At 41.5% G+C, this 13,106-nt stretch overlaps 1 protein-coding gene across 1 annotated transcript in view; it reads right to left on the reverse strand.

Moving 5' to 3' along the window:
* Window positions 1–13,106, reverse strand: part of map3k3 (mitogen-activated protein kinase kinase kinase 3) — a 54,387-nt gene that overhangs the window by 28,157 nt on the left and 13,124 nt on the right. Inside the window, exons 4-6 of the mRNA XM_048614383.1 lie at window positions 12,684–12,756; window positions 10,900–10,992; window positions 6,241–6,432 (exon numbers count right to left, since the gene is read on the reverse strand). Coding sequence (XP_048470340.1) covers window positions 6,241–6,432; window positions 10,900–10,992; window positions 12,684–12,756 — 358 coding nt within the window. The remainder of the gene's footprint in view (window positions 1–6,240; window positions 6,433–10,899; window positions 10,993–12,683; window positions 12,757–13,106) is intronic.

Genomic DNA, 13,106 nt, shown 5'->3' on the forward strand with positions numbered 1-13,106 from the left:
TCTTTGTGGGAGCCTGAAGATGCTTGAGGCTGAAAAGATCTCCCACCAGACTAGTAGCATACATAAGACTTCTGCTCAAGATCTTCCATTGTTTCCTTCAGCATCATCATGCTTCATTCAACTGGAGATTTGGAAGATGCTGCTGTGAACTTGTCTGTGCCAAGTTTGTGCAATAAAAGCAAAATACTTTGGATGCTGGAGATCCAAAAATGAAAGCGTTGGAAAAACCCAGAAGTTTTTTCTAATGTTCTGTTTGTGTACTCTCTTCCTATCATTTTGATATTGAATTCCAGGAACCATTCTGATAAATCTACACTGCACTTCCTCCACAGCCAACAGAACTTTCTTACTGTGGTACCTAGACAGCCTGCAGTATTGTGATCCAACTAGAAGTATGATTCCGCACAGGATGAAAGTCATCTGGATTTAGCACCTAGCATTACATTCGCAATCTGAATATTTGTGCAGCTGGACTACCAAGCCTCTAAGCACCAATTCTCAATTCTCTTCATCCATTGGAAAGTACCATGATCGATTGTTTTTAGAATAAAGTGGATGATCTTGCACTTGCTCAGATTGAAATAAGCAAAACTGTGGCAAATGGATTCCATTCAGTTTATTAAATTATCTTCGCAATTTTAGGTTTCTATCTACATTGTTTAAATTTTGTCATAAATGCACATGTGTGGTTTTTATCTTATTAACCCAACCATTAATAAAACAGGGAATAGTTGAGGCACTAAAACAGCTCCTGTGGGACACCATTAATTATATCCTGCCAATTAGAGCACCTATTATCCCTACTCACTGTCCCCTTGTCACTCAGACAATTTCCTAACCATGATATTGGTGGTATGTTATTTGCTTGTTTTAAAACAGCTTATTTCATTGACACACCAAAAGTGACAAGTTCCCCACTGCTCTCTGCCACATAGAAGGACAAGGACAGCAGATGTTCCAAACACCATCGTCTAAATGCTCTACTCCAAGTAATGCAGCACCCTGACTTAACCTATATTGTTGTTCCTTCACTGTTGCGGTGTCAAAATCCTGGAGCTCCCTTCCCAATAGACTGCGCGGCAGCTCAAGGTGGCAGCTCATTGACACCTTCTCAAGGGGAATCAGGAAGGAGCAAAACACACTGACCTAGTCAGTGACACACCAATGAATGAAGAAATTTTAAAAGTTTGTAAGTTTTTCTATTAATACACTTATTGCATGATTACAATGCTCAATCATTCCATAGGCAATATTTTGCAGTTCTCAGTATTGTATTTAATTTGATGATGCTGCAGAATTAAATATTTCATTAAATCTGCCTGCAGTTTCTTTTTGCTTTTAGTTACATTGAGGTAGATATTAAACTATAATAAATTAAGTACAGGCACAAATCATAAATTACTGCATGCCCCCAATTCTGAACTTCGTCATAATATTCCATCAGTACTCCCTTTTTCTACTTCACATCTTATTCATATATACAGAGGAGAAGGCTGCTTGGTACCCTGAGCCTGCCGTGTCATTCAATTAGATCACAGTTGATCAGATTCTAAACTCACATCTACATTCTCACCCACTCCAACCTTTCGCTCCATTGCTTAACAAGAATCTATCCACCACTGCCTTAAAAACATTCAAGAATTCCGCTTCGATCTTTTCAGGGACAGAGTTCCAAAGACTCATGACCCTCGGAAAGGAAAAAATATTGCCTCACCTGCTTTAAAGGTGCAAGCCCTGATTTTTGAACAGTGATCCCCAATTTTAGGTTCTCTTAAGAAACAATCTCTCCACATCTACACTTTTAAGACCTCTGACAATCTTATACTTCTCAAGGTTAGAGGATAAACGCCTAGCTGGTCTAATCTTTCCTCATAAAACAATTTTCCCACGTATTAAGAGACAAGGTGCAGAGCTGGATGAACACAGCAGGCCAAGCAGCATCATAGGAGCAGTAAAGCTGACGTTTTGGGCCTAGACTCTTCATCAGAAAATCACGTATTAAGTCTGGTAAACCTTTCAGAGTCATAGAAATCTATAGCACAATTGGTTATAAGCAACCAGCTAACTCTCCTAATCCCACTTTCCAGCACTTGGCCCACAGTTTTGTGTGGCTTGGCATCACAAGTGCACATCTAAATACTTTTTAAATGTTATTAGGGTTTCCGACTCTATCATCCTCACAGGCAGAATGTTTCAGGTTCCCACCACTGTCTTGGTGAAAAAGTTTTTCCTCACATCTCCTTTAAATCTCTGGTCATTGATCAAGGGAAAAAGTCTCTTCCTGTCGATGTACGTAGTGCTCCATTAAGGTGCAGCTGCTAAGACATTGGTACTTTTGTGAAACTGGAACCTCTCTGTATCGGTGTTGGTTGTGGAATGTTAGCAGAGAGAACATCACCTTTTCCATGATGTTTGTACTTGATGCAATCCTATACTTGACATTGAACAGCAATTGGGAAATTTACTCCAGTATCACCTCTCTGTGCTTATGTCAAGCGCAGATGTACCCAGCTTCCCTACTGTCACTATTACACTAAGATCAGCTTATCAGAAATCAAACCGAAGACTTGCTGGTCAAAACAAAAAAACACTTTAAAGGGTCACTTCCTTGGGAAAATAATCCGAAGTTTAAACACACAACCAGCCATCTTTGTCTAATGAGAGAGTGGCCTGTGGACCTCTGGGACTATGGCAACATTACCATATTATGACAATTGATAATTGTTACATGGTCATCATTAGATTAGCCTTTTATTCTAGAATTTTTAAATTCAAAATTTCATCATCTGCCATGGTAGGATTTGAAGTCATGTCCCCGTGACCTTAGCCTGCAGCTCTAGAATCACTAGTTCAGCCATATTACCACAACATGACTATCACCAACACCCACAAATATTTCAATATGAATTTGAATGTTGCCCTGTTCAGTTTCCCAAGTTCTACCCATAACAGACTTATGGACATTGGCCCAAATCTCCGAGTCTCCAAATATTCAGAAATTGGTCATGTCCTGGAAAATGTGGGTTAGGATTATGCAGAGGTTTCAAAACACTGGCTATGTGGAATCTGAATAGGAAGCTGAAATTTCCAATGGGCAATTACTCAGCACCTGGAACCTTCTGAAACTGAGTTAAAAGTTGAAGACTTCAAAGGGTTTGGCTTACTTAGCTAGCCACCCAAAAAAGGTTGAATGAACCAAAAAGTTGCTCTAACTCTCAATTGTAAAACTGACACCCCAAGTACTCACAATGGCCACTCCCCCACCAACCCCCATCCAACTAATTTGGCCTATCTACATTCCTCTGCAGATTCTTGGTGTCATCTGCATCACTTGCCAACCTGCTTATTTTTGTGTCATTGGGAAACGTAGCAATAGTATATTCACTTTCCTCATTCAGGTTATTAATATAATGCAAATAATTGTGGCCCCAGCACTGAACGTTCTGGTACCTCACTAATTACTGGTTACCATCCTGAAAATGCTCCCTTTACCTCAACTGCCTGACTTCTGTTAATTTGATAATTTTCCATCCATACTCATTTATTACCTCCACCATCAAGGGCTCTTATCTTCCAAAGTAACCTTACTTGTAACACTCATGTAATATATTTGGATTTCCAAAGGTATTCAATCTACTGGTTCCCTTTTATCTACCTGCTAAATGTTACAGTATTAGATTCTTTATAGTAGATGCTAACATCTTCCCAACGACTAACATGCAACTAACTGGTCCATAGTTACCTGGTTTTGTTTGCCCCCTCTTTTTAAATAAGGGTGTTTCATTGGCTATTTTCCAATTGGTGACTTTTCCACAATCTAAGGATTGATGGAACATTACTGCTAGTGCATGATTATCTTGGTAGCTACTTTCTTTATCATCAGATGCAACTCTGCTGCCACATCCTAAAAGGTATCAACTGCCATTCACCCATCACCCTGTGCTCAATGATCGACAAGGGAAAGGGTAAAGTTCTCATATTTGTTTTCAAATCACTCCCATGGTGTGGCCCTGTCAAACCTTTGCAATCTTAAACCCTGTAACCCTGTGAGCTATCTGCACGCTAACTCTGGAGCTTGAGCATCCCAGATTTTAAATGTTTCCACTGTTCAGCCTTCAGCCTACTAGGGTCTGAATTCTGGCATTGCATCCCTACTTCTCCTTCCTTCTTTAGGACACTCCTTAAAACTTCTATCTTTGACTGAGCTTTTGGTAATTCTGTCATAATATTTCCTTATGTCGTTCAGTGTCATATTTTTTGTTATAATACCTCTGTGAAGAGTCGTGACAGTTTTATTACTTCTATTTAAATAGCATTTTTAATGCCATTGTTGTTGATGTTGCAGACTCCTAACACAGTCATTACATGGTATGGGGAAGGTAGAATGGTAGTAAAGGTGTTAGGTTAAAGCCTGGAAATAGGAATTCCAATCCCATCATGGAAGGAGTGTAATTTAAATTCACTTAATTAATCAATACGAATTCAAAGGCCATGACTATCAAATTACCATCAAAACCATCAGGTCAAACACAGGCAAACAAATCTCCTGATGATTACCATCTTACCAACACCCTTCTATGTGTGATGAATTAATGTTTCTCCAAGTTAGTTGAAGAAACACTGAGGCCAAAAAAAAAGCGCAGCAACATAGGTACAAGCAAAGTCAGTCAGGAAAGGAGAGAGGGTATAAGGACAAAAGGTGCATCAACAAGTTAGAAAGATTAGTAAAAGTAAAGGCTCTTTATCCAGTGCTCAAAACATCTGCAATAAGATAGGTGAACTAGAAGCATAAAAAGAGAGATACATGATTAGATCTATTATTCAGGAAGACAGACAGATTAATAGACTGGGTAGGGTGACTTCAAAGTAATTCTAATGGGCCAATGTCAGCTGACGACAAACTACAGCTAGGAACGGCTCACTAAATGGTAAGAATAAACGTAGTGGAGGAATGGACACATTAGGATTCACATGTAGAAAGTAGACGGTTAAGTAGCTAACGCTTTCAATTAAAAAAAGGAAGCAAGATTTTATATTTTACAGGCAGGATTTTGTAAGGCAAAAGCAAAGAGATAATACCAATACCAATGATTCAGAAAGTAGTTAGAAATTGGAGTTTAATTTTAGACAACCCACTGTAGAAAGGCAATCCAAGGCCACGAACAGGACTCACCGTGATACTAAGGATAAAGAGCCTTTGGTTGTGAGGAGATACTGCAGACAACTGAGGCTCTTCTAATCAGAACAAAGAACATTAAGGGAAAAGGATGCACAGGAGATTCACCAGGATTTTGCCTGGACTGGAGTATTTCAGCTATGAACAGAGACACTACGTAGGATAGAATAGTTTTTCTTTGAGCAGAGGAGGAGGAGAGGAGACTTGATTCAGGTGTACAAACATATGATGGGCATTGATAGGGTCAACAGGAATAAATATTTGCCTTTGGGCTCAGACTTTATTACCAGGTGCAAAGATTTACGATAAAAGGCAGGAGCCTTAGAGGAGTTAAGGAGGATATTTTTCATCCAGATGCTGGTGGGTATATGGAACTCACTTTCTTAAAGGGTGGTAGATACAGGAACCTTTAAGTAGTATTTAGACGAACACCTGAGATGCCATAGCATACAAGGTTATGGGCCAAGTGGTGGAAATTGGGATTAGATAGGTGCTCAGCCACCAGAGTAGACATGATGGGCCAAAGGACCTCTTTCTGAGTTGTGATATTCTATGATTTTATAAGAATGTCTAATATTACCAAGTGTCGTAAGATAAGTAAACATACTTTTAGCAATAGACAAGTCAATAATAAATATGATACTAGATATTTAACAATGTTTTCTACTCAGCGTTATTGGGTCATGGAATGTTTCTGGAGAAACAGTGGTGGAATTAAATACATAACAGTTTCAAAAACAATAGTGGATCATTGATAGAAAAAGTGCATAATTCTTTCAGAGGGCAGGCACAGACACCAAAGGACTGAATATTTGCTGATTCAATTCTGTTTGCAATTTGAATTCAGTCTTTACGGAAAGAAATAGTTTGCTTTGCTGCAAGTCCACACTTCACAGACCCTATTGCATCCTTGTGCCACAGTTCTAATGCATCTGTTCGTGCTGTGTTCGCAATGAAACGCTTAATGAAGGTATTGAAAATGAAACAAACTTGATCACATGCAGTACTGACAATGTACTTGCAAAGTACATGAAATTATGATAGCAAAATAAAGGTCGACTTACATTTAGTGGGAACATTCCTCTCTTGCACTGAGAGAGTATTTTCGATGTCACCACTGCGAATTCTCCCCCTGCTGTCAATGTATTGAGCAGCCAAGCCCATATTCTCCCCATTTGTACTCAGGGATCTGCTGGACGGGACGAGAGTAAACAGGTTCCCCTGCTGTCGGCGAATCCTTGGGAAGGTTCTCCGTCCTGAAAAACAAAACAAATAACCGTCTAAGCAGCTGAAGACTCGCATTTAAGCTTTGAAAACCAACAGCAGTTAAGAATCATGCAAAACGTCAGCTGCAAATGCCTTGCAGTGCTTGCATTAGGGTCAAGTAATCTTTTTTACTCCTATCACTGACTCTTCAGACTCTTGAAGGGAATTGAATCCTTATCATTTCAACATGAGCCAATTCTCCCAAGACCACATTCATATTTGAGTGGCAGTTTTGGCAGTCTATTTACCCCACAGGGACATCATAGCCATTCTGTTCACCACCTCACCAAATGCTTGAGAGCAGGTAGGCTGCTGCCCCAGGCTCAACATGTACGCTCAAGCAGTCAGAAGTGTTGACACCAGATTCATTAGCCGCACTCACAAGATAGTGCAGAACATCACCCAGGCACAATGCAACGCCATCCATCCTCTCAAGACCAATCGCAACATTATCATCAAATCAGCAGACAACGGAGGAGTCATTGTCATATAAAATAGAAAGGACTACTGCAAGAAGTATACCGACAACTGAACAATCAGGAACACTACAGACAACTACCTGATGGTCCAACCAAACAACACATCCGTCAACTCAACAGACTGATCAAGACTTTTGATTCAGACCTTCAGAGTATTCTATGCCCTTTCATCCCATGTACTTCTTGCGTAGGAGACTTCTACTGCCTTCCGAAGACACACAAAGCCAACCCATTGTATCAGGCAATGGGACCCTGTGTGAGAACCTCTCTGGCTATGTCCAAGGCATCTTGAAACACATTGCACAAGGAAACCCCAGCTTCTGTTGTGACACTACAGACTTTTTACAGAAACTCAGCTCCCATGGACCAGTTGAACCAGGAACATTCTTCATCACAACGGATGTTTCGGCGCTCTACACCATCATCCCCTACGACAACAGCCTCGCTGCAACAGCCTCCGTACTCAATACCTTCAACTACCAATTTCCAGATACCATCCTACAACACATGCACTTCATCCTCCATCATGCCTTCACCTTCGACAACCACTTCTTTATCCAGATACATGGAACAGCCAGAGGGACCAAATTTGCACCCCAATATGCCAACATTTTCATGTACAAGTTCAAGCAAGACTTCTTTGCTGCACTACTGACGACATTTTCTTCCTTTGGACTCATGGCGAGGTATCACTGACACAACTAGATAGCGATACCAACAAGTTTCATCTCACCATTAGACTTACTACAGACTATCCTTCAGAATCAGTCTCATTCTTGGACACATGCATCCCCATCAAGGACAGACACCTCAGTACCTCACTCTACCACAAGCTGCACTTCTCTAGCTTCCACCCTAAACACATTAAAGAAGCCATCCCCTACGGACAAGCCCTGCACATACACAGGGTCTGCTCAGTTGAGCAGATCCATGATGGGCACCTGAAGGTTTTGAAAGACGGTCTCATAAGAATGGGGTACGATGCTCAACTCATTGATCACCAGTTCTGAAGTGCCACAGCGAAACACCGCAACGGAGTCCTCAGAAGACAGACACAGGATACAACCGATAGAGTGCCCTTCGTCGTCTAGTACTTACTCGCAGAGGAGAAACTGCACCATGTTCTTTGCAGCCTTCAACATGTCATCGATGATGATGAGCATCTTGCCAAGGTCTTCACTACACCTCCACTTCTCACCTTCAAACAACCGCTAAACCTTAAACAGACCATTGTTTGCAGCAAACTATCCAGCCTTCAGGTCAACATCGACCACAACAGCACAAAACCGTGCTATGGCAAGCTTTGTAAGACATGTCACATCATTGACTTGAATACTACCATCACACACGAGAACACCACCATCCACATTCATGGCAGATACTCATGTGACTCGGTCATTGCTGGCTATATCGTACGCTGCAGGCAAGGATGCCCCGAGGCACGATACATTGGTGAGACCACGCAGATGCTACGACAACAAATGAGTGGACACCATGTAACAATCGCCAGACAGGGACGTTCCCTCTCAGTCGGGCAACACTTCAGCAGTCAAGGGCATTCAGCCTCTGATCTTCGCTAAGTGTCCTCCAAGGCACACTCCAACATACGTAACAATGCAGAATCGCTAAGCAGAGACTAATAGCCAGGTTTCATAGCCATGAAGACAGACTCAACTGTGATCTTGGGTTCATGTTGCGCTACAGGTGATCCCACCGTACTGCTCTGTATCTGTAAAATGTTCCTTACTTTCTTGTTTTGACACCATCACCTTGACAAATTGTTATGATATCTCTACCTTAATTAGTTTGTACAGTTTTGAACTACACACATACTCAAACTCACACATATACTCTTGCACAGACACATATGTACTGTCTCTCTCCCTCCCTCACGCACATATAAATCTATGGAGTGAATCATTTCATCCAAGATGTTCGTTTATTTACAGATACATTCTATTTTGCTCAAAAAACACAATTTGTAGTCACAGTCAGTGTGACATGTTATAAATTCCAGCTTTCGGAATAAAACTAGCCTGATTCCGGGTTGAAACTCCAAGACAGATTCTGAACAAAGCCTTTTGCCTACAATTCAGAGATGTCACCTTTTGTATATCCCAATGGCTCTGCCTAATTGTCATAACAGCACAGTATGGACATTGACTTTATAAACACTTTTCACACTGACACTCTTGGTCACCTGCAGAAACTTATCATGTGACACTCCACTCACATCAGTTGTATGATCTTTTGATCTCTCTGCCTATAAACTCTGTGTCTGTGTGCCTTGCTCTCTCTCTCTCTGCACTTGATGAAGGGGCCGTGCTCTGAAAGCTTGAGAGATTCTAAATAAACCTGCTGGACTATAACCTGGTGTCATGAGACTTCTGAGCAGGAAATCTAGTCAGCTGTTGTACCTCAATTTTTGCCTCAGCTGAAATCTGATAACTCAGCAGTGGCCAGTTATCAAAGCTGGCCTGAACTAAATTATGTCACAGGTACTAATTAAAGAAAACTGTCTGTTGCTATATCTTCAGATCAACAGCAGTCACACTAGAAGTATCAATAGCCTTGGAACACAGGGGAATCCTTTAGATTCTAGTTTATCACCACTGTCTATTAATCCTATGCTGAAAAGTGATTTAATCTCATCTAACTATGGTTGATATTGGCAGCTGCAATGCAAAATTCAAGTAGTGGCAAATTTATTCACTTTCACCTTCAAAGACAATTCAGCACAGAAATGACAATCATGGTACAGCCCCATACACAAAGATACAGACAGGCTTAGTTTTGATCCTCAGGCTGTTCTGAAGTAACTGATCTCAGGCAGAGAGGTAAATGCAAATTAGGAAAAGTAGGACATGCAGTTCCTCAAATCTGCTCTGCCATCTGATAAGATCATGCTTGACCTGATTGTGGTCACTACTTTCTTGTCTACACCTATCTCCTTTGACTCCTTGTCAGCCAAGAATCTAATTCAACCCTAAAAATAATCAACAAGACTACCTTCACGGAGGAAGAGAAATAGACAGCCTAGTGACCCTCAAGAAAAAAAAAATCTCATCTGTCTTAAACGGGAGACCTTTTGTTTTTAAGGTATGTCCACTAGATCTAGCTTCTCTCAGAAGGGGGAACACCCTTTCTGCATTCATACTGTCATGCCTTCTCAGGATCTCATGCTTGAAGATCACCTCTTATTCTTTTAAACTCCAGCCGATACAAGTTTAACCTGTCTACCTTTCCACAGATAACTCCTTCATCCCAGAAATTAGCACTGCTGTTTCTGTAGCACCTGGTTTCATCTAAGTGTCAGAAGCTAAGGTGCAACACCACTCCTGACTGTCATCTCCCTACCTTAACAAAAACGTTCGCGTAGGTCAGAACCCTCTGTGAAACCACTTTAATTAAAAAGTCACACTGTGTGCATCAAGAGTGTGCTGAGGTTGTAAGAGAAATAAAATTATTTATACAGCACCTTTCATGACTTCAGGATGTGCCAATGCACTGTACTGCTGCTGAAGGACTTTTGAAGTGAACCACTGTTGTAATAGGAAATGAAGTAGTCAATATGCAAACAACAAGCTCTCAATCGCAGCAATGCAATAATGATCAGAGATAAGAAGCAATTTCTTCTGAAGGTAGTGAATCTGCGGAATTCTTTACTGCACAGGGTTGTTAAAGGCTGAAAAAGTTTTTTATACACCAGAAAGAGAATCAAGGGTCATGGGGAAAATAGTAGGAAAGTGGGGTTGAGATATATCAGATCAGCCATGATCTCACTGAATGACAGAGCAGACTCAATGGCCTGAATGACCTGCTGCTGCTTCTATGTCCTTGGTCTGATTTTGTGAATTTGCTCCAGGAACAAATGCTGGCCAGGACACCGGGAAGAATTTTCTTGTTAATTTTCAGGATTGTGCAATTGGATCTCTTATGTCTACTTGACAGCGCATATGCAATTTGTAGCATACTCACCATCTCCATAATCTTTCTGGTGGACAGGCATGTGGAACTGTCTGGGGTAGGTGCCCCCTTTTCCAGCTTTATCATAGATATGGTTCTCACGGTCTGAAGAAACACACAAAGAGACTTTGTAAACTTAAGATAGTACACGAGAAACCCAAATCTCTCTAATATCCAATGACATACAAACCTTTACACACAATGCATTGAATAGATAGAATACATACAGGACGCCAATGACTCTTCCAGTGTAATGTAAAAACTCCCCATTTGTCCATTTTCTACCAACTTATTCTGAGGGCACTATTGTTTCTGCATGGTTCCCTGTACATAAACCCTTCATTCTGTTATCGAAGTGTTCTATAAGGTGAGGGTCAGGCTATTGGCTATGGAACACATTGTATTCAACACTACACAACCAAGTCCAATCATATGCCCTGCAATCTTAATTGCTTAGCCTTTTGATGAATGCATCATAACTTTCATAACTCTTATGATTAAGTTCATAAATTAGGCAGCATTGGGAGGAGTTCACAGTTTGACTTCTTTGTAAAATTCCCTGTAAGGCAGAACCTACAGCATAGTACTGTCAAGTCTATAACTAAACTCTTATGTTGTAGAGTCATGAGTAATGAGTCATAGTGGATTCTCACACTTGTTTAAATTCAGATGGGTGTGTGCACTCTGCACTTGATTTTCAGATGTGCTGCCCTTCACCATGAAAAGCCCTTGACATTAAGGGGTTTAAAAAGCTCCACATAATATACGCACCTTCCTAGTTGCTTGCTCGCACACTTCCTCACGTCCCCAGTCACTTACGCTCCCTCCGACTCCTTCCCTCACACCCCACTCAAGGAAACGACCCTTCCTCACCACCTGTTCAAGGCCCCGATCCACCCTCCCTCACCTCCCCCCAGGCTCCCATATTCTCTCCCACACCTACTCCAAGTCCCCCACGTTCCCTCCCTCACTTCCCCCAAGTCCCCCACATACGTTCCCTCCCTCACTTCCCCCAAGTCCCCCACATTCCTTCCGTCACCTCTCCCAGTCTCTGAAGCTCCCTCCCTTACCTCTCCCAGTCCCCCTTGCCTCATCCCTCACCTACCCCCCGACAAGACGCCACACTCCCTCCATCACTCCTTATCCAATCCAGTCTAACACTCCACCTGTACTGTTGATGGAAGCATCAACATCCTTCCTGACTTTCACTCCTCTCTCCTCTTCCAATGCCCTGCTTAACTATCACCTTGACGACATTGCACCGTCAATCACAGAATGTTTCTTTCCTGCATTTGTTGCTACTAGACTCACTAATGCACCAATTAGAAGCAAATGTAGGACCTCTGATTGGAGGAGCAACTCCTTTCAAAGTCTTCCAGCCACACTGCCCTGCAGTTTGAACAGATGGTCGGCGTGCAACAAAGAATCCTTTGGCTGGCCACACTGTGGCCTGCAGATTGCCTGCTTTGCCAAATATTTTTTGAACTCCTCTCAACATCCTGTGAAAGTTCTCAAGCACACCTTTAAAGGAACAGACACCTGCTTGTCCTTTATGCCAATATAACTTCCTTTTTCCATTACTAGCCACTGTTGTAACTGCACTGGAGTGGACTTAAACCAGGTTTTCTTAATCAAAAAGGCATTGTGAAAACCCATTGCTTTAACCCGGGATAGCTTCTACTCAATCTGCTCTAATCTATCTATAGTGGAACCTCTGAAATGGCAATGAAAGACAATGAAAATATGATCTATAATACCAGAAAATAGCACACTCATGAGATGACTGTCAAACTCACCCAGGTACAGCTGTCTGTTGTCAGGATAACTCTGCGCTCTGGACATACGAGATTTTCGATATGATGGGCTGAAATTTTAAAAAGAAATTAGTTAATAATGTCAGCCACTGCACTGTGGCTAATCTGATTATTACTATTGATCAGTTATGGATATCAATGCAAAATCCGTGCCGCCCTTTGTTGGAAAGCTGAACTAAGCAAGTTTGCTTTGCAAGGAATAGCCACGAGTGAAAGCCTTCGAGGTGCATTAAGGTACTTGTTTTTGCTGCAGTGTCGTTGACCAATACTGATAGCCATTGAGATAGGTAAATGTTAAGTGGCATGCATTGTAATCATTGTCAAACTTTCAGTTGAGATTGCCCTGCCAGAATGTTGATTGGGATTAATCAGAAAAGACAACTCCAACTGTTCTAAGATAACAAG

This window comes from Rhincodon typus, chromosome 30, assembly GCF_021869965.1.
Source record: "Rhincodon typus isolate 14 chromosome 30, sRhiTyp1.1, whole genome shotgun sequence".
Lineage (NCBI taxonomy): Eukaryota > Metazoa > Chordata > Chondrichthyes > Orectolobiformes > Rhincodontidae > Rhincodon > Rhincodon typus.